At 51.8% G+C, this 22,301-nt stretch overlaps 1 protein-coding gene across 1 annotated transcript in view; it reads right to left on the reverse strand.

Annotated features, from left to right (window-relative positions):
* Positions 1–18,497: 18,497 nt before the first annotated feature.
* Positions 18,498–22,301, reverse strand: part of RRP1B (ribosomal RNA processing 1B) — a 38,992-nt gene continuing 35,188 nt past the window's right edge. Inside the window, exon 16 of the mRNA XM_005548578.4 lies at positions 18,498–21,411. Within this exon, the coding sequence (XP_005548635.3) occupies positions 21,218–21,411 (194 nt within the window). The 3' untranslated portion in view covers positions 18,498–21,217. The remainder of the gene's footprint in view (positions 21,412–22,301) is intronic.

The raw sequence follows: 22,301 nt of genomic DNA on the forward strand, positions 1-22,301 counted from the left end.
GAGGCAGAGCTTGCAGTGAACTAAGATTGCACCACTGCACTCCAGCCTGGGCAACAGAGCAAGACACCTCTCAAAAAAAAAAAAAAACAAAAAAACAAAAAAACAAAAAAACCTGGTATCAATAGAAAGGAAGGTCTGCCTTAAGATCAAGGATTGTAGAGACTGAAGCTCTTATTTGCAAAGAAAGTCTTCAGGTAGCAGACTTCAGAGAGAATGGGTTGTCACATGTTTCTTATCACACTTAAAGTCTGCATTGATGTTAATGCTGGAGAGGTAGAATAAGGCACATCCCATCCCCACTTCCCATCATGGCCTGAACCAGTCTCTCAGGTTAAATTTTCAGAGTTCCTTGGCTGAGGAGGAAGTCCGTTCAGATGGCTGGGGGGCCTCAGAATTTTATTTTTATTTTACATGACCCATGGTTATGTTGACCACATGTCATGTGATCAATACTTTTTTTAAAAACTAGCTTTTGCCTGGCATGGTGGCTCATGCCTATAATCCCAGCACTTTGGGAGGCTGAGGTGTGCAGAGCACGAGGTGAGGAGTTTGAGACCAGCCTGGCCAACATGGTGAAACCCCATCTCTACTAAAGATACAAAAAATTAGCTGGGTGTGGTGGTGTGTGCCTGTAATCCCACCTACTTGGGAGGCTGAGGCAGGAGAATTGGTTGAACCAGGGAGGCAGAGGTTGCAGTGAGCTGAGATCGTACCATTGCACTCTAGCCTGGGCAACAGGGTGAGACTCCATCTCTAAAAAAATAAAAATAAAAATAAAATAAAATAAAATAAATAAAAAAGTTTGCCTTCAGCCAGTGATAGTAGTTCATGGCTGCAATCCTAGAACTTTGGGAGGCTGAGGCAGAAGGATTGCTTGAGCCCAGTAATTTAAGACCAGCCTGGGCAATATAGTGACACCCCATCTCTGCTGGAAAAAAAAAAAAATTAGCCAGGCGTGGTGGCACGGGCCTATGGTTCCAGCTACTTGGGAGGCTGATGCAGGAAAATCCCTTCAGCCCAGGAGACTGAGGTTGCAGTGAGCCATAACTGCGCCACTGTACTCCAGCCTGGGTGACAGAGCAAGACCCTGTCTCAAAAAATAAAATAAGGCCGGGCGCGGTGGCTCAAGCCTGTAATCCCAGCACTTTGGGAGGCCGAGACGGGCGGATCACGAGGTCAGGAGATCGAGACCATTGTGGTTAACACGGTGAAACCCCGTCTCTACTAAAAAATACAAAAAACTAGGCCGGGCACGGTGGCTCAAGCCTGTAATCCCAGCACTTTGGGAGGCCGAGACGGGCGGATCACGAGGTCAGGAGATCGAGACCATCCTGGCTAATATGGTGAAACCCCGTCTCTACTAAAAAATGCAAAAAACTAGCCGGGCGAGGTGGTGGGCGCCTGTAGTCCCAGCTACTCGGGAGGCTGAGGCAGGAGAATGGCGTAAACCTGGGAGGCGGAACTTGCAGTGAGCTGAGATCCGGCCACTGCACTCCAGCCTGGGCGACAGAGCGAGACTCCGTCTCAAAAAAAATAAATAAATAAATAAAATAAAATAAAATAAAATAAAATAAAATAAGGCCGGGCACGGTGGCTCAAGCCTGTAATCCCAGCACTTTGGGAGGCCGAGACGGGCGGATCACGAGGTCAGGAGATCGAGACCATTGTGGCTAACATGGTGAAACCCCGTCTCTACTAAAAAATACAAAAAACTAGCCGGGGGAGGTGGCGGGCGCCTGCAGTCCCAGCTACTCGGGAGTCTGAGGCAGGAGAATGGCGTAAACCCGGGAGGCGGAGCTTGCAGTGAGCCGAGATTGCGCCACTGCACTCCAGCCTGGGCGACAGAGCGAGACTCCGTCTCAAAAAAAAAAAAAATAATAAAATAAAATAAAATGCAAAACAAAATAGAAAGCTTTCCGTTTGGACACAGGAATGGATATGTTACCAACCATGAGTTCCTGGGCTCTCAATGCAATGAAAATTGACAGGGGGCCAAAGGCTTCATTGGAGCTTATGTCCAGGCATAAGGGAGGCAGCTCAAGGGAGAGAAAGAATCCCTGACTGAGTCCTAGAAAGGAACTGGTTGGGACTTTTTGTCAGGCAAAGGGTGGAAACTGATATCAGGGTAGGGTGTGCAGGCTGGGCTAGGGAAGGCCTCCGAGGCCTGGGACAGGCTGGTCAGCACGTCTGGTTGCAATGGTTATTTTGAGTCACAGGCCAGCTGGCTGTCTGACTGGGGCGGCAAGGCGGTAAATCTGTGGCTCAGCATTCCTTCCCAAGGTGGGGACCCTCTACAACCTTGGTTGATATTCTGGATCTTTTAAAGCCAGTTCCTGAAATTGTTTAAGTAAAAGGCCTAGTTAAATATTACAAGAGCACAGAAGAGCAATATAAATGGCTGTTTTCTTTGAACGACCAAAGTCTCAGGGTTAGCGAGTTTGGTGTCAAGCCAGGTAGTGGGGTGGGGTGTGTGATCCGTGCAAGGCATACACTGGAGAGAATGCTCTAGTGGGGGGTGAACTGAGCCAGCCCTGTCCCCACTCGTCTCAGGTATAACTGTGTAAATAAATGGCCGTTCACACCCTGGCAGCGAATGAAATCCCCTCGCCAGGAGACCACGCCCAGAGGATGTTTGAGCGACTGCTTCCCAGCACCACAGGGTTCCTTAATTACCATAAAGGATGTTAAAAGTCATTCAGGATTTGCTTTTGGCCAGAAGTTTGAGCGGTGTCTTCTCTTTTTTTTTTTTTTTTTGAGACGGAGTTTCGCTGTTGTTGCGCAGAGGCTGGAGTGCAATAGCGCCATCTTGGCTTACCGCAACTTCTGCCTCCTGGGTTCAAGTGATTCTCCTGCCTCAACCTCCTGAGTAGTCGGGATTATAGGCATGCGCCACCACACCTGGCTAATTTTTTTTTTTTTTTTGTATTTTTGGTAGAGATGGGGTTTCTCCATGTTGGCCAGGCTGGTCTCGAACTCCCGACCTCAGGTGAGCCACCTGCCTCGGCCTCTGAAAGTTCTGGGATTACAGGTGTGAGCCACTGCGCCCGACCCTGAGTACTGTCTTAGTTAGCTGGGGATGCTTTAAGAAAATGTCATAGCCTGAGTGGCTTTAAGCCAACAGAAAGTGTTTCTTGCTGTTCTGGAGGCGGAAAATCCAAGTTCAGGTGCCAGCCGATTCGGTCACTGGTGAGGGCCTCTTCCTGGTCCACAGATGCTGCCTTCCAGCGCTGTCTTCACAGAACCTCTTCTTCGTGTGTCCCGGGGTGAGGGTGCTTGTCTCTCCTCTTCTTCTGCCCAGGCTGGAGTGCAGTGGTGCAATCTCATCTCACTGCAACCTCTACCTCCCGGGTTCAAGCGATTCTCCTGCCTCAGCCTCTTGAGTAGCTGGTACTACAGGCATCCACCACCACGCCTGGCTAATTTTAGTATTTTTAGTAGAGACAGTTTCACCATATTGGCCAGGCTGGTCTCGAACTCCTGACCTCAGGTGATCTGCCCACCTCAGCCTCCCAAAGTGCTGAGTGTAATTACAGGCGTGAGCCATCGCACTGGCCTCTCCTCTTCTTATAAGGACATGAATCCCATTCCGGGGGGCTCCACCCTCTGACTTCTGTTAAACCATTCCCCTCCCAAAGGCCCCACCTCCAAATGCCACCATCACACTGGGGTTAGGCCTTCAACATATGAATTTTAGGGGGACACAGACACTCAGTCCATAACAGGTGAGCACCTCTGCCAGACCAGCCTGTGAGCCCTGTGGCCAAACACCGTCAGAGCAGCACCCTGGGCTGGGTGCCCCTACTTCACTGGGGTGCTGCCACCTGGCCTAGGAGGACTCTAGTTGGGCCTTTCTCCCATCAGCGTCACTTTGGCTCCGAGGAACATTGCATGTGAGTGGCTCTTACGGCTGAATTATGTCTTCCCTCCAAATGCGTATGTTGAAGTCCTAACCTCCAGCACCTCCGAGTGTGGCCTTATCTGGAAATAGGGTCTCTGCCGTTGTAATCACTTAAAGTGAGGTCATTAGGATGGACCGTCATCCAGCACGACTGGTGTCCTTATCAAAAGGAAGAAAATGTGGGCCAGGTGCAGTGACTCACACCTGTAATCCCAGCATTTTGGGAGGCAGAGGCAGGCAGATCACCTGAGGTCAGGAGTTGGAGACCAGCCTGGCCAACATGCTGAAAACCCTGTCTCCACTAAAAATATATAAATCAGCTGGGCGTCGTGGTGCACGCTTTCAATCCCAGCCGCTCAGCAGGCTGAGGCAGGAGAATCGCTTGAACCCGGGAGGCAGAGGTTTCAGTGCGCCAAGATCATGCCACTGCACTCGAGCCTGGGCGACAGAGCGAAACTCCATCTCAAAAAAAAAAAAAAAAAAAAAAAGGTAAAAAAACAAAATGTGAAGACATGGGAAAAATCTACAAGCCAAGGACAGAGTCCTAGAACAGATTTTCACTCACAGCCCTCAGAAGGCACCAACCTTGCTGATGCCTTTATGTTATACTCTGGCCTCCAGAACCGTCAGAAAATGCATTTCTGTTGTTTAAACCACTCAGCAGTGGTACTTTCTTTTTTTTTTTTTTTGAGACGGAGTCTCGCTCTGTCACCCAGGCTGGAGTGCGGTGGCCGGATCTCAGCTCACTGCAAGCTCCGCCTCCCGGGTTCACGCCATTCTCCTGCCTCAGCCTCCCGAGTAGCTGGGACTATAGGCGCCCGCCACCTCGCCCGGCTAGTTTTTTGTATTTTTTAGTAGAGACGGGGTTTCACCGTGTTAGCCAGGATGGTCTCGATCTCCTGACCTCGTGATCCGCCCGTCTCGGCCTCCCAAAGTGCTGGGATTACAGGCGTGAGCCACCGCGCCCGGCCAGCAGTGGTACTTTCTTATGGCAGCCGCAGCAAACTCAACCTCCACCTCCCAGGTTCAAGTGATTCTCCTGCTTCAGCCTCCTAAGTAGCTGTGATTACAGGCACGTGCCACTACACCTGGCTAATTTTGTATTTTTAGTAGAGACAGGGTTTCACCATGTTGGTCAGGCTGGTCTCCAACTCCTGACCTCAGGTGATCTGCCCACCTCAGCCTCCCAAAGTTCTGGGATTACAGGCATGAGCCACCGTGCCTGGCCGGAATTTCTTACTACTGGCCTGACAGCAAGAAAAAAATAACTTAAAATCAAGGACTTTTCTTAGATCCGTTAGAGCACTGAGGTCACATGACACATGCCACCCTTTAGATCTGGGGAGACAGGTGAGCAGAGTCACAGCCCAGATCTGCGGTGGGCGACACCCCTCTGGAGCCCGGAACTGGTGGGAACTTTTTTTTTTTTTTGAGACGGAGTCTTGCTCTGTCACCCAGGCTGGAGTGCAGTGGCCGGATCTCAGCTCACTGCAAGCTCCGCCTCCCGGGTTTACGCCATTCTCCTGCCTCAGCCTCCTGAGTAGCTGGGACTACAGGCATCCGCCACCTCGCCCGGCTAGTTTTTTGTATTTTTTAGTAGAGACGGGGTTTCACCATGTTAACCAGGATGGTCTCGATCTCCTGACCTCATGATCCGCCCGTCTCGGCCTCCCAAAGTGCTGGGATTATAGGCATGAGCCACCGCGCCCGGCACTGGTGGGAACTTTTAAACCATAACTGACAAGTTGCTGGAGGCTGCCCCTGGCTAGTCTGAGGGTTAAAACCCTCTGGGGGCCCAGCCTTGTAGAGGGGCACGCTTCCTTCCATACATTTTACCTGCTGAAGCCCCACCAGGTTCTAGCACAGAAGGGTGGAGAAAAATCCGCAGTGCTTGGGGAAGGGTAAGTAACTGCAGTTGGCCCTTGGTGCTCCCGAGTTTTGCATTCTCAGATTCAACCAGGATCAAAGCTATTCAGAGACCCCTCCCTCCCCTCCACCAGAATTTCAGGCAAAGGGCGGCCGGCAGGGCCAAAACACCACAAGGCCGGCTCTGCTGAGGCTGTCAGATGACCTTCTGGCCAATTACGACGGGCGGGTGGCCGGTGCGGGACTGGAGGAAGCCAACGCCGTATCACTGACGTCACTGCCTACGCCAAGCTTGTCCAACCTGCAGTGCAAGACAGCTTCGAATGTGGCCCAACACAAATTCATAAACTTTATTAAAACATTTATGAGATTTTACTGTGATTTTTTTTTTTTAGTCCATTAGTATTATTAATGTTAATGTATTCTATAGGTGGCTCAAGACACTTCTTCCAATGTGGGCCAGGGAAGCCAAAAGACTGGACACCCGTGGTCTACACCATCCTCAGCAGGGATGAGAAAAAGCAGGTACCGGCCACTGACCCAGAATCTGGCCCTGGCAGTGCTGGACTGGTGAGTTTCTCCAGTGGAATCCTGATGACTTGGACATCACCAAGTTTTCCATCCTCACGGATGTGGGTCCCAGACACTCTCATCAATGAGTCTGTGGACGTTGGGAAGTCTCCAAATACCCCGTACGTGTACATCCGGTATCAAGGTGAGGTCCGGAACTACAAGCCCCTCCAGGTAGTGGCCGCCTGTAGCCTTGACGTCTGTAACTTCCCCTTCGATGTCCGAGCTGCTCGCTGACCTTCAGCAGCCGCCCCACATCGTCCGTGAAATCAGCATCTCCCTGTGGCGCTTGCCAGAAAAGGGGAAGTTTGACAGGAGCGTCTTTACGAACCGGGGAGCATGGGAGCTGCTGGGGTGCCGCCCTGCTTCCCGGAGTTCATCGTGGAGTCAGTGCCTGCTGTGTAGGAGTGAGGTCCTGCGTGGTCATCGCCGGTGGCCGTCCTCTGTGTGGTCGGCCTGCTGCTGCCCCTCGTCTTCCTCACCGTCATGGACATCATGGGCTCCCACCTGGCCCCCGACAGTGGCGAGAGGTTCTCCTTCAAGATCACCCTCCTCTTGCGCTACCCAGTCTCCCCGATCCTTGTGCGCGACACACTGCCGGCCACGGCCATCAGCGCTCCCCTCAGGGGTGTCTGCTTTGTGGCGTGCATGGCTGTGCTGGTGATAAGTTTGGATGAGACCATCTTCATCTTGCCACTGGTGCACAAGCAAGACCTGTGGCCACAGCAGCGGCAGCAGTTCCTGTCTGGCTGTGTCACCGCATTCTGGAGAGAATCGCCAGCTACTTTGTCTCAGGGAACAACGTTCCCGCAGGCTCCCAGCCACCTTCTGTTACCTGATAAAGTTGTCCAGGTTCTTGGCATGTTGAACAAAGAATTGAACAAAATGTGCAAAGTAACAAAAGAGCCAAGCCATGAAAGAGAAAGAAACAGGAGAAGCAAGGAAAGCACAGATTTACTGAAGACACTTCAGTGTGGGAGCAGGCTCAAGCAAGCGGCTCAGGTGCCTCTTCTTTAGGGTTTTGTTTTGTTTTGAGATGGAGTCTCTGTCGCCCAGGCTGGAGTGCAGTGGCGCGATCTTGGCTCACTGCAAGCTCTGCCTCCCGGGTTCACGCCATTCTCCTGCCTCAGCCTCCCACGTAGCTGGGACTATGGGTGCATGCCACCACGCCCGGCTAACTTTTTGTATATTTAGTAGAGATGGGGTTTCACCGTGTTAGCCAGGAGGGCTCGGCCTCCCAAAGTGCTGGGATTACAGGCGTGAGCCACCGCGCCCAGCCTATCTTTTAAAGAATGTGGTGACTCAGGCAAGAGACATGGGCACCATGTGCTCCATCCTATTTTGTCTTCAAAGCATCTGTCTGGAGAGCCGCACAGTCAGAGCCAGGGGCTCTGTGACGTTTTGCAGGCAAGTGAGCACGCACGGCTCCTTCCGTCTGCTGCTTGTCTCTCAGATAACTCAAGACACCTCTAACCTTCCTTTCTGTCTCAGGTAAGGGGCCGGGGGAGAAAACACTAAGAAATGTTTCTAAGGGTCACCGCCCAGGGAGCACTCCTTTTAACATTTCTTTTTTTTTTTTTTGAGATGGAGTTTCGCTCTTTTTGCCCAGGCTGGAGTGCAATGGTGCGATCTCGGCTAACCGCAACCTCCGCCTCCTCGGTTCAAGCGATTCTCCTGCCTCAGCCTCCCGAGTAGCTAGGATTACAGGCATGCACCACCATGCCTGGCTAATTTTGTATTGTTAGTAGAGACGGGGTTTCTCCACGTTGGTCAGGCTGGTCTTGAACTCCCGACCTCAGGTGATCCACCCGCCTCGGCCTCCCAATAGTGCTGGGATTACAGGCGTGAGCCACCGCGCCTGGCCTCCTTTTAACATTTCTTACAAGGTTGGTCTACTGATAACAAATTCCCTGAGTGAGTTTTTGTTTGTTGAAGAACATTTTATTTCTCTCTCTCTTTTTTTGAGACAGAGTCTCACTCTGTTGCCCAGGCTGGAGTGCAGTAGTGTGATCTTGGCTCACTGCAACCTCCGCCTTCCAGGTTCAAGTGATTCTCCTGCCTCAGCCTCAGTAGCTGGGATTACAGGCGTGCGCCACCATGCCCAGCTAATTTTTGTATTTTTAGTAGAGACGGGGTTTCACCATGTTGGCCAGGCTGGTCTCGAACTCTTGACCTTGTGATCCGCCCACCTTGGCCTCCCAAAGTGTTGGGATTACAGTGTGAGCCACTGTGCCTGGCCGGCACTTTATTTTTTTATTTTTATTTTTTTGTTGTTGTTGAGACAGAGTCTTGCTCTGCCGCCCAGGCTGGAGTGCAGTGGCCAGATCTCAGCTCACTGCAAGCTCCGCCTCCCGGGTTTACGCCATTCTCCTGCCTCAGCCTCCTGAGTAGCTGGGACTACAGGCGCCCGCCACCTCGCCCGGCTAGTTTTTTGTATTTTTTTAGTAGAGATGGGGTTTCACTGTGTTCGCCAGGATGGTCTCGATCTCCTGACCTCGTGATCCGCCCGTCTCGGCCTCCCAAAGTGCTGGGATTACAGGCTTGAGCCACCGCGCCCGGCCGGCACTTTATTTTTTACACCTTTTTCGTATTTAGATACACAATGTCCCACCGCTGTGTCACAGCGGCCCACAGTTTTTGGTGCAGTGACATGCTCTGCAGGTGTGTAGCCTGGGAGAAGCAGGTTACAGCACGGGGCCCAAGTGTGTCGCGGACTGTGCCAGCCAGGTTTGTGTGAGTGCACTCTGTGATGTCAGCACGACAGTAATATCGCCCGAGGGTGCATTTCTCAGGACAGGTCTCCTCACTAGGCAACCGTGACTGTGCTTGCTATAGCAGCCAGCACAAATCGTGACTGTACCAGCACAAATCAAGCCACTTCTGGGAAACTCCATCGCCAAATACCATCCCTCTGGGGATTAGGTTTCGACACAAGCATTTGGAGGCCTCAGACATTCGGCCTCTAACAGCCTCCACGTGGCAGGTCTGGGGGCCCTTCCAGGACCAGAGCTGGGCAGGAAGGGGGAAGGGGGGAAGGGGGAAAGGCCTTCTGGCTGAAGGGTCCTCACAAAGAGGCCAAGGAGCGGGTCAACAGCGTGGAGGTTTGGGGAACTAAAGATAAGCCCGGGGGAGGTGGGGCTGTGACTGGGACTGAGCAGGCAGAGTGGGGACTTTGTCCAGCAGGTTCAGAAAAAGCTATCACACAGCACACACCTGGCTGCCACCCCTGCCCATGCCCATCTTACAGCGTTTTCATCAGCAGATTTCAGCACATAATCATTGAAGATAAAGTTGCCTACTCCACTGTGTTAAAAATAAATAGCACTGCCTGCAGTTGCTTGTGGGGAACAGAAGCAATGTCTCCTTTCACCCGCAGGGAGCCCGTGATGGGGCGGGGCTGAGCGTCAGGGCTGCGCCTCTCCTGAGTGCTCAAGGTCGGCGTGAACGATTTGCCAGGACGTGGCGCTGCGGTGGCGATCAGGGCCACTCGTGGAAGGTACGAATCGAGTAGGAATCAAATCCGGTAGCTGTCAGTTCAGTACATTTTCAACTTTTATTCTTAAAAACCTGGGTGGAGAAATAATGATAGGATTTAAAGATTGACGGACTGAAGGCTTAGTCACCAGGCAGTGGCTAACGCCAGAAAGAGCTGCAGCAATTTTTAGACTGGGTTCAGAAAGGCACCGAGTCCTAGGAACAAAACGCCTGCACAGGGCCCTCGGGGAAAACACAGGGACTGAATCACAACAAGACGCAGGTGACTCACCGTTCTCTCCACCCAGACTCTACTGCCTAAAAGGGAATTGCAGCAGCATAATCTGCAGAGAAGGGGCTTCAGCTGCCGTCTGCGGACCCCCCCACACCCCCAGTCAATGCTACCTCCAGCACCCAGGTAGGGCTGGCCTCCCTGCCTCAGCCCCCACCAGAAACCCGGGGCTGCCCTTTCCTGCAGCCGGGCCTGTCCTCCTGAGACAGCTGCCTGCTGGGCAGCGGCGGCGTGCTGGCCGTGGAGGCAATGTCTCTTCTGGCGTGTGCTCTGAAGAAGCAGTGGAGAGAAAGTCAGAGGCTGCAGTGTGCCAAACCCCAGGGGGCTGGCCCTGGAAGCCTGGGACGCCTGCAAGGGCCAAGTTAGTGGAGGTGAGGACAGAGGTCCTGACTGGCTTCCCAGCTCTTCTCAGAAGGAAAATGTGCCCTTGGAGATGACGTGGGTCAGAAAACGAGGTGGAGAGAGGCCGACACACTCTGGAAGCCTCCCTGTGTTCTTTTCCCCATTCTCCCTGGGCCCTCCCCACATCAACCAGAAGCCCGTCCTCCTCCACTCCTGCCCGCTGAGCTCAGGTGTGGGCCCTGGGCCCGCTGCCCTCCCGCCTCTGGTCGGTCTTGGCCTCTGACCCTTCCTGCCCCTGCTGCCTGGTGGGTGCCCTCCAGTGGCTCCTGAAGTGTGCACAGGACAAAGCCCAAACCCTCCCCACGGCCCCCACAGCCCTCCCTGGCTGGCCCACCTGCACCCTGGCTGCACTGGCTGTTCCCTCCTCTGTGCCTCACTCAGGTGCAGTTCCCTCTACTGAGATCCCCACCCCAACTTGTTCTCTGGACATACTTCCTCTCAGCTGTAGAATTGCCATGGCTAATATCATAGCTGCAACCACATGGGACTCCAGAGTGCCAGGCGACGTGGGCCATCAGCATACACGCCTGGTTTTGGAAACTTACTACAGAACAAAAGCCTGAAAAATATCTCAATACTTTTTCATATTAATTACATGTTGAAATTATATTTTGGAAATTATTTTAAAAGACTGACAGTTTTTTCTTTTTTTTGAGACGGAATCTCGCTCTGTCGCCCAAGCTGGAGTGCAGTGGCCGGATCTCGGCTCACTGCAAGCTCAGCCTCCCAGGTTTACGCCATTCTCCTGCCTTAGCCTCCCGAGTAGCTGGGACTACAGGTGCCCGCCACCTCGCCCGGCTAGTTTTTTGTATTTTTTAGTAGAGATGGGGTTTCACCATATTAGCCAGGATGGTCTCGATCTCCTGACCTCATGATCCGCCCGTCTCGGCCTCCCAAAGTGCTGGGATTACAGGCTTGAGCCACCGCGCCCGGCCTCTTTTTCTCTTTTAAAAAAAACGTGTCTACAGCTGGGTGCAGTGGCTCACGCCTGTAATCCTAGCACTTTGGGAAGCCAAGGCGGGTGCATCACGAGGTCAGGAGATCGAGACTATCTTGGCCAACATGGTGAAACCCCGTCTCTACTAAAACACACATACAAAAATTAGCCGGGTGTGGTGGCGGGCACCTGTAATCCCAGCTACTCAGGAGGCTGAGGCAGGGGGATCGCTGGAACCTGGGAGGCAGAGGTTGCAGTGAGCCGAGATCGCACCACTGCACTCCAGCCTGGCAACAGAGCAAGACTCAGTCTCAAAAACAAAACAAAAAGTGTGCAAGGAAATCGAAAATGACAGCTGTGGCTTGCATGGTGTTGCGGGTTCCTCCATCTCATCTCCTCTCTGGTCCCTGGACTCCAAGCAGTCCCTGTTATCTTTCTGGCCTGTATCCCAGTGCCTGGCATTGCCTGGGCACTCAGTGGGGGTGCCAAGCATGTTTATCAAAGGAGTACCTGGGACTCCTTGATCTTCACCCACCTTCAGTGAGTCAGTGTGTGGGTGCGTCCGAGGATGGGGCCCTCACCTGGCTGCAGCTGTTTGTGCATTTTTGGGGTTTTATTTTTTATTTTATGAGATAGGGTCTTGGTCTGTCACCCAGGCTGGAGTGTAGTGGTGTGATCTTGGCTCACTGCAACCTCTGCCTGCTGGGCTCAAGCAATCCTCCCGCCTTAGCTTCCCGAGGAGCTGGGACTACAGGTGCGCACCACCACGCCCAGCTAATTTTTTGTTATTTTTGGTAGAGTAGGGGTTTCACCATGTTGCCCAGGCTGGTCTAGAACTTCTGAGCTCAAGCGATCCGCCCTCCTCAGCCTCCCAGAGTGCTGGGATTGCAGGAGGAGCCACTGCGCCTGGCCGGCTGCAGCTGACGCATGTGAGTGTGCACGTGCGTGCTGGTCGGGGCACGGGGGGTGGGCGTTCTCCAGCTTTGCAGGCAGCCCCTCCTTTCCAGACTCCCTGGGAACTTCAAAGCAGGAATGGAACATTCAGAGGCAGCAGCAATGTCCTGGTTCCTGCAGGCTTTGTAGGCTCGGAAAACAAACCTAAATCCAGTCATGTTTCTGCAGTCAGCGTCATGTTTTTAAACAAAACTTTGGCTTGGCTCATGTGTCATTTGTAGAAAAGGGGTATGGAGCTGGGGAGGTGGTACAATAATAATTTATTCTCAGGCGCTGCACAAACCAGCCATGTGTCTGCTGCCTGCTGTGCTAACCCTGGAATTTGTTGATCTCTGGGGTCCTAGGTAGATCCACAGCGTAGAGACTAAAGTTAGATGACAGTGTGCGCTTGTGAAGAAGCAGGAGCTCTGGGGAGAAGACGATGTCTTCTTGGAGTCTGCTGTGTCCCCACGGTGCCAGCTCAGCACCCTGGCTGGGTGAGAACAGGCCGCCTCAGGCTGCCCGCCTGGACACACAGGAAGACGCCAGCCCGTGTGCTGCCCTGAGCTGCACTAGGCCCCAGTCAGGGGAACCAGCCTGTGAGCTCTGGATTTGGGTCCTGAGGCTGGGCCGGGGGGTTATCCCTTCCCAGAGAAAGCTGGAAAGCTGAGGTTGGAGTTGTCATAGCAACCAGGCTGTCAATCACCTGGCTGAGCGCCTGTCAGGGGCGTCGGATATCCAGGACTTCCCACACAGGGGTCCCTGTGACAGAGTGGACAGGCCACAACCCTGCTAGACCATCCCCAGTGCCATCAGAGGTAACCCACTGGGCTGTGGGGTCAAAGTGAGACACACTTTTCAAGAATACAATATTAGAAGAAATGAGGGGCAGACGCTCTGGAAGAGAAGCTTTAGACAAGAATCACTGCACATCCTTGGTTATTTCCTGGTGAGGAAAAATGTTTTGAGAACAACTAGGGGGAAATTTGAACATGAACTTGTGTGACGATCTCCTTGATCTAAGTTGGTTTCCTATAACCGTGGTGATGTAGTTACAGAGAGGAATGTCACCTGGTAATGCAGGCTGGAGTGTTTGAGGACAATGCCATGTTGTCCATAAATTTTTAAAATTTTTTCCTTTGAGACAGGGTCTCGCTCTGTCGCCCAGGCTGGAGTGCAGTGGTGCAGTCATGGCTCGCTGCAGCCTTAACCTCCTGGGCTCAAGTGATCCTCCCACCTCAGCCTCCTGAGTAGCTGGGGCTATAGGCACGTGCCACCACGGCCAGCTAATTTTTGTATTTTTAGTAGAGACGGGTTTCAACATGTTGGCCAGGATGGTCTCGATCTCCTGATCTTGTGATCTGCTCGCCTCGGCCTCCCAAAGTGCTGGGATGACAGGCGTGAGCCACCGCACTTGGCCGGGAACGGGACCTTCTAAAACGAAACATGCACATCCTCTGTCAGCCCGGTCTCTCAGGAACCTGAGGGACATCCTTACACCGGGAGGGCAGGGGCGTGTTTGGCCAAACATTAATCCACACAGAGCACGAGTCCACACTCCTGAAATATTTAGAAACACAAAGTGCTGGCTGCCAGGTGCTGGCGGGAAGGGGAGCAGGGCTGACTGCTCAGTAAGTGCAGGCCTTCTCTTGGGGTGATGAAATGCCTGCCGTAGATGGAGGTGTGGTCTCACAACACTGTGAATATACTAAATGTTGGGGACCAGCCTCAAGACCACCCGTAGGGTACCTGAAGTCCAGTGGCAACAAAAGAATGAGAAAAGACAGGTTAAGAGTTCATAAAGGTGGGAGCCAGGGGGCCAGTTGCAAAATGGAGGCTGTGAAAGGCACCGAGCTCTGGTGTCCATGCTATTTATTGAGTACAATCACTTAGATCTAAGAAGCAGATGTTCAGGGCGAAACGGTATGTCACAGGCGTAATCTATAGCAATAGTGGTTTAAAGGAATCTCCTTTGTGCTCAAACAGCGTATCTTTAACTTATCAGAGAGTAGCTAGTGGGAGCGGCTCGGCTTAACCAGGAGCCTGCACGTCTGTCCACATTCCAGCGCTTTCTCCTTGAACACCGTGTTTACAGATAAGAGAGCGGGTCTCGCGGCCGGGCGCGGTGGCTCAAGCCTGTAATCCCAGCACTTTGGGAGGCCGAGACGGGCGGATCATGAGGTCAGGAGATCGAGACCATCCTGGCTAACACGGTGAAACCCCGTCTCTACTAAAAAATACAAAAAACTAGCTGGGCGAGGTGGCGGGCGCCTGTAGTCCCAGTTACTTGGGAGGCTGAGGCAGGAGAATGGCGTGAACCCGGGAGGAGGAGCTTGCAGTGAGCTGAGATCCAGCCACTGCACTCCAGCCTGGGTGACAGAGCAAGACTCCGTCTAAAAAAAAAAAAAAAAAAAAAAAAAAAAAAAAAAAAAAGAGAGAGAGAGAGCGGGTCTCGCTCTGAGCATGGGAACATGATGGCAACTAGGAGGCTTTCCTCCTCAGAGGCCTCTTGTGGCTTTCCACAACTTATTGTCCCATATTTTTATGGCCAGTTTATATAGGAACCCTACAGGCCCTTTTCCCAACACTAAATGCCACTAAACTGTACACTTTAAACAATGATTATGCCACTGGGCATGGCAGCTCACGCCTGTAACCCCAGCACTTTGGGAGGCTGAGGCGGGCAGATCACTTGAGGCCAGGAGTTCGAGACCAGCCTGGCCAACATGGCAAAACCCAGTCTCTACTAAAAATACAAAAATTAGCTGGGCGTAGTGGCACATGCCTGCAATCTCAGCTTCTTGGGAGGCCAAGGCACGAGAATTGCTTGAACCTGGGAGGTGGAAGTTGCAGTAAGCCGAGATCATACCACCTCACTCCAGCCTGCGTGACAAAGGCTGTCTCAGAAAATAAATTTAAAAAAAGTTATGTGAATTTCACTTCAATTTAAGAAAGGTTCTTGGCTTTTTTCTTTCAGCATTTTGAGTATCTCATCCCCGCCTTCAGCCTTTTTTTTTTTGAGACGGAGTCTCGCTCTGTCTCCCAGGCTGGAGTGCAGTGGCCGGATCTCAGCTCACTGCAAGCTCCGCCTCCCAGGTTCACGCCATTCTCCGGCCTCAGCCTCCCGAGTAGCTGGGACTACAGGCGCCCGCCACCTCGCCCGGCTAGTTTTTTGTATTTCTTAAATAGAGACGGGGTTTCACCGTGTTAGCCAGGATGGTTTTGATCCCCTGACCTCGTGATCCGCCCGTCTCGGCCTCCCAAAGTGCTGGGATTACAGGCTTGAGCCACCGCGCCCGGCCTTTTTTTTTTTTTTCTGATGCGAAGTCAGAAAAAATACTTGAATCAGGTTTAAAAAAAATCTTAATCTTACTGGGGTTCTCTTGTGTGTGATGATGAGTCCTTCTTCTCTGGCTGCTTTGAGGTTTTGTCTTTCAACATTTTGGGTGTCATCATTTCAGCTGTGTTTGGGTGTTGGAGGGTGTGGAGTTACTTAGATGTGTGCCGTTTTTGATCAGTGTACACATCTAAGAAACTCCACACGCTCCAAGGAAGATAAACTTAAAGCTGGCAAGTTTTTGGCCATTGAGTATTTTTTCTCCTGCAGTGTGCGCGCTGGGGCATTTGGCGATCCTGCATTTCTGAGGCTCTGTTCATCAAGAAAAATTTTTTTTTTTTCAAAGCACATAATTTCTATTAATCTACAAGTTTGCTGATTCTTTCTTCTACTCCCTCAAATGTACAGTAACTGAAATAAAAACTTCACTAGAGGGACTCAAGTCTAGTGAAGTTTTGGTTTCTCTTACTGTGCTTTTTAACATCTATATCTCTATTTGGTTCTTTTTAAAAATACCTATTGGTATTATTTGATGAGACACTGTCATCATATTATCTTTCATTTATTTTTATTTTTGAGACGGGAGTTTCGCTCTTGTTGCCCAGGCTGGAATGCAGTGGTGCAATCTCAGCTCACTGTAACCTCTGCCTCCCAGGTTCACGTGATTTTCCTGCCTCAGCCTCCCTGGCTAATTTTTGTATTTTTATTTTATTTATTATTTATTTATTTATTTATTTTTTTGAGACAGAGTCTCACTCTGTAGCCCAGGCTGGAGTGCAGTGGCCGGATCTCAGCTCACTGCAAGCTCTGCCTCCCGGGTTCACACCATTCTCCGGCCTCAGCCTCCCGAGTAGCTGGGACTACAGGCGCCCGCCACCTCGCCCGGCTAGTTTTTTGTATTTCTTAGTAGAGACGGGGTTTCACCGTGTTAGCCAGGATGGTCTCGATCTCCTGACCTCGTGATCCACCCGTCTCGGCCTCCCAAAGTGCTGGGATTACAGGCTTGAGCCACCGTGCCCGGCCAATTTTTGTATTTTTAGTAGAGACGGGGTTTCATCATGTTGGCCAGGCTGGTGTTGAACTCCTGACCTCAAGTGATCCACCTGCCTTGTCCTCCCAAAGTGCAGGGATTACAGGCGTGAGCCACCGCGCCCGACCCCATCTTGTATTTCTTTAAATATGATTTCCTTCAGTGATGTGAACATATTAATAATGGCTGTTTGAAGTTTGTCTACTAAGATTGGCACCTGGGCACCCTCCAAGCCAGTGTCTATTGCCTTTCTGCTCCTTGTAAGTCTGCTAAGACCGGCACCCGGGCGCCCTCCAAGCCAGTGTCTATTGCCTCTGCTCCTTGTAAGTCCGTCTGCTAAGACCGGTGCCTGGGCACCCTCCAAGCCAGTGTCTATTGCCTCTCTGCTGCTCCTTGTGTATGTGACACTCTTTTGTTTCCCTGAATGTCTTAACTTTGTTGAAAACTGGACATTTTTAATAATACAACAGATTTCCTTCTTTCCCTAGGGTTTTTTTCTTTTTTCTTTTTTAAAGACAGGGTCTCATTTTGTCACCCAGGCTGGAGTGCAGTGGTATAATCATAGCTCACTGAAGCCTTGACCTCCCAGGGTCAAGCAATCCTCCTGCCTCAGCCCCCTAAGTAGCGGGGACTATAGGTGCACGCCACCACGCCTGGTTATTTGTATTTTTTTTTTTTTTTTTTGAGACGGAGTCTCGCCCTGTCGCCCAGGCTGGAGTTCAGTTGCGCAATCTCGGCTCACTGCAAGCTCCGCCTCCCGGGTTCACGCCATTCTCCTGCCTCAGCCTCCCGAGTAGCTGGGACCACAGGCGCCCGCCCCTGCGCCCGGCTAATTTTTTCTATTCTTAGTAGAGACGGGGTTTCACCATGGTCTCGATCTCCTGACCTTGTGATCCGCCCACCTCGGCCTCCCAAAGTGCTGGGATTACAGGCGTGAGCCACCACGCCCGGCCTGTATTTTTTTTTAAATGTAGAGACAGGGTTTTGCCATGTCACCCAGGCTGGTCTCAAACTCTTGGACTCAAGCGACTTGCCCACCTAGGCCTCCCAAAGTGCTGAGATTACTGGCGTGAGCTGCCGCGCCCGGCCCAGGGGTTGTTTTTGTTTGCTTGCTTGTTCAGTGTGTGGACTTGTCTGGGATCCAAAGTACAGGTGGAAAAGTTGTTTCAGGGAACGTGTGCCTATAAAGACTGCACCATGCCTGTACTCTGCTTGCCCGATACTGACCACACCCACTGCCAACACCCAGAACAGGCTGTGTGCTGGGTACCAGCCCCCCCGTGCCCGCCTCACCCTAACTGCAGCCCCCTATGCCCGCATCACCCTAGCTGCAGTCACCCGTGCCCACCTCACCCTAGCTGCAGCCCCCCTGTGCCCACCTCACCCTGGCTGCAGCCCCCCTGTGCCCGCCTCGCCCTGGCTGTAGCCCCCTGTGCCCGCCTCAGTTTCCGGGCTGCAGTGGGGGATCTCCACCCAGGACACTGGCACTTCTCCACTCCTCGTCACAAGCGCAGGCCTGTGGGTGATGTTTTAGACACAATGATGAGCATGTGTGTGCAGTCAGGCCTTCTTCAAGCACTCAGAGAAGATCCGCCGAGCAGTGCCCCACCGACTCTGGCAGCAGCAGATAGTGATGAAGAGAATGGTACCCAGAGTCTTGTTTTCAAACCCGACCAACACCTTCCGAACTCTGCTGCTCTGGAACAGCTCCCAGAGGCCTGTTTTTGGCGCATACTGAAAGTCAACATCAAACACAAATTGGAGGGCAAAGACTTTTTTTTTTTAATTGGACTTGGCTTTGACGAGTACTGACAAACCCTGCAGACACTAGTACAATTTGATCGTAAACAAAGCCCTTGCCAGCACAGTCCAGCAAATTCGGAGAAAACACATACAAAAGTTAAAAGACAGCTCGATTTTATCGTCCTCCCAACACTTGCAACTGTTTCCAGATTTTCTGTGCAGTCTTCTTTGTGCTTTCAGTTCAGTCAAAATTAGAAAGAACAACAAACTTGTAAAGTCAGACGCCTAACTGTGCAAAACTGACCAGACCATGGAGAAGGGGGAGGCACCATTTTACAAAATATTATTAAGATCACCAGCATTAATTTAAATTATTTTCTTTTCTGGACTTCCAAGTCCACTTGGCAATTTTACTTAGGAAAATATCATGCTTAAATAGAAAACTGGTATTCTAAACACATTTTCTTTATGTGACATATTCTTGTGTGTCTATGTAATGAGAATTTTTAAAAAATTGTTTTCTTCCTGCTGTCAAAACTTCGGCATTAAAAATAAGGGACTGTAAACCTAGTTGACTTACCCATAAAAAGGAGTAAGTTCGGAGAATGAGAGAAGGACCAACAGAATCCAAGCACCCTGTCACTCCCAGCCCGGACCTCTCAGGCGTGGTTTTGACAGGAGGTGCGTTTATGGGGCATTCACTGGCTCCTCAGAATGGACAGATAATATAGAAATGCTAGGAAGAAACATTCCTGCAACAGTCTGCAGAACAAATGTGCCAGTTTTGCCTTAGAATGTCTTAAGACATCTCAGCAATGTTGGATCATATGGCCCCTTTGGCTATATGACCCATCTTTAAAGCTGAAATAAAAATTGTTAGAAAAATATTCTAGGAGGAATGAAACTAAAAAAAAAAAAAAAAAAAAAAAAAAAAAAGAAAAGTTAAAAATATGTGCTCACCTTAATTGTTTCACTGTGTCAGTTTTGGTTCTGAATGTGACGTGAGGATCCTATCCAATGCAGCTATTAAACCATGCAGCCACCACAGGTATGTCGTACGTAAGACCTCATTACAGTGACGATTTAACAGCACAAGTTAATTTTTTCATGGCTCATCATGACAAAACGATTACAGAGTAGGCGAAGAACAGAGTGAGTGCTTTCTTCTCACCAGGGCCTTCATCAGTGAGTCAACTGCTCTTGACGCCAGCAAGTCAGTCTGATGTTCCCAGGTGAAACCCGCCCTTGGCTCCGTGAGCGAATGAGACCGAGGTAAACCCAATGCAGCTCTGCAACCCCAGGGACTGAAGCCACGTTGTCCAAAGCCATAGCTGGGACCTTGGAGAACCTGGGGCCCTCTGCTGGGAGGCAGCAGTGAAGGGGACTGGCCGGCTTTTGGTGAAAAACCAGGACTCCTGTATGGGGCGCATAACGGGAGGCAGGCGGCTTTCACCTCCAGGCCTGAGCAGAGCGCGGCTGGCTGGGAGAGCAGCATGCCAGCCCAAACCGTGCGCCCGTGCCCTCTTGCTGCGCAGGCGGGAGCTGCGGGAGCTGCGGGAGCTGCGGGAGCATGGAGAAGGCGCGCAGCCTTGGCGGCTCTCCTCCGCAGCCGCTCACTCTGAATCTGCAGCTTCTCCAGCTCTCAGGCCCAGGTCAGACGCTTTCTCAAACAGATCGAGCAATCGCTGCTCAAAAGAAGGCCTCATTTCTGTTTCCCCAACGAAAGCCTGAGTGCCTTCCGCCCGTGTTTGTCACGAATTTACAGGAGAATTGTCTAAACTCTTAAGCGCTCGCTTCCGCGTTTGAGAGGAAAGGTCGCGGAGCGGGAGCGCAGGCTCCAGATACGCACGGCAGCCTCCAGGGAAGATGGGGAGCTGCCCTGGAGCCGGTCAGGCAGTGACTCGGCTGGAACGTGGACGGAGAGAGAGAGAGACGCAAGGGCTTGGAGGAATGAGTGTGCTCCACGCGAGGACCTCAGCAGAGGGCTCAGCACGGGGCGGGGTCCTGGGTAAGAGCTGGGGGCTGCGCTGGCCTCCCGAGAAGACACTTTGGGCTTGCCGTAGAGGTAGGAAAACAGGGAGGGAAACCGGGTAGCGGGGAGGAGAAGAAAAAGCCCCCCGAACACAGAGCCTCTTCTTTCCTCACCCCTACCTGTCCACACCCCCAGCTGAGCACATGTAGAAAAACTATGGTATTGCTGATTCTGTGACAAGAATCTTCCCATCGGTAACCTGCCGAACACCCACAGAACATGGCAATCAAGCCCCACATGCTTTGAAAAGAAAACAGATTGTTCAGACTAACAGAAACCAACTTAGTACAGCAAATACAGGAATGAGGACCAAATTCCGCAGAACTGGGAGCTCAACAGGAAGTGCAATTCCACCTCTCATGTACCAACAGCACTGACTGATTTAAAGTTCCGACCAACGCGCTCTCCTCAGCTTCAGGGAGGGTCTCACTTCCCACACCAACGGGAATCACTGAGGTTACCCAAAAATGTAACATCCTGGAGAGCTCGAACACAAACATGGTTTGTAGCAAAAGATTCAACCAAGACGCCCGCAGCCGCTACAGAGGGGCCAGGACGCAGCAGCCCGCGGGCACGTTCAGAACCTCGTGCACACAACTTAGGGGAACGTAGAAAACCATAAAAAAGGCCCCACATTCGGAAAGGTATAATTTATAGCGTATTCTGTACAAAAGCAGTCTTTTACAAGGGACTCTGCTGCCCCTCAGAAGAAATCCACAGCCCTGGGCCGTCTCCTCGGTGTGGCGGTCAAGGGCTTCTTGGCCACCAGGGGCGAGCTGGCCGGTGAGCTGGCGGGGGTCTTCAGCACCCCGTGGAGGGGCCTCTGCTCAGGGTCGAAGGCCACTCGGGAAGGGCCCGTGGGACTGACCAAGATACTCTTGTCTGTCTTCTTGAATTCTGTCCCAAATGAGAGCAAGGCCCCATGTTAAGCAGGTCCAACAGCTGTCCCTCCAACAGCTCGGACAGTGTCCTGCCTGGGTGCCAACCCTGCCCATTTGCTAGGACGAAGCAGGGCCATCTCAAGGCCCTGCAGACAGCAGGCCTGGGAGCCTTCTGAGGGAAGGAGGGCAGTGAGGCCATGTCCCCTGCCTCAACTCACCCTCCCAAGGCCGCCTGTACAGACCAAGCGGAGCTGCTGGTAGGGTGGCTCCTGGAAGGGTGAACATTGAGGGTGGGGGTGTTTTGGACAATGAGTGAACTAGGCATTTGAGTCTGGGACGAATCTGCTATGTGGAGGGCAGGATTCGTCCTGCTCATCCAGTTGTAAAGGCTAGGTGAGCTCCTCAGGCTCTCTGAGAGTCTCTTTTCCCTAAACATACACGCTCACACTTGTGCATGCACACGCACACACACACATACTGGCACATGTACACACACTCACACATACACACACACACAATTATTTGCAGTTCCCAACAAGAGTCAGGTCCTAAACTCGTTATAATACCTTTTTTTTTTTTTTTGCGATGATGGAGTCTCACCCAGTCTGTCACCCAGGCTGGAGTGCAGTGGCATGATCTCGGCTCACTGCAACCTCTGTCTCCTGGGTTCAAGCAATTCTCCTGCCTCAGCCTCTTGAGTAGCTGGGACTACAGGCTCTTGCCACGACGCCCAGCTAATTTTTATATTTTTAGTAGAGATGGGGTTTCACCATGTTGGCCAGGCTGGTCTGGAACTCCTGACCTCGTGATCCGCCCACCTTGGCGTCCCAAAGTGCTAGGATTACGGGCATGAGCCACTGCGCCTGGCCTATAATACTTTTTAAAACTTTGGTTTCCTTTGTAAAA

The sequence above is a fragment of the Macaca fascicularis genome, chromosome 3, assembly GCF_037993035.2.
Source record: "Macaca fascicularis isolate 582-1 chromosome 3, T2T-MFA8v1.1".
NCBI lineage: Eukaryota > Metazoa > Chordata > Mammalia > Primates > Cercopithecidae > Macaca > Macaca fascicularis.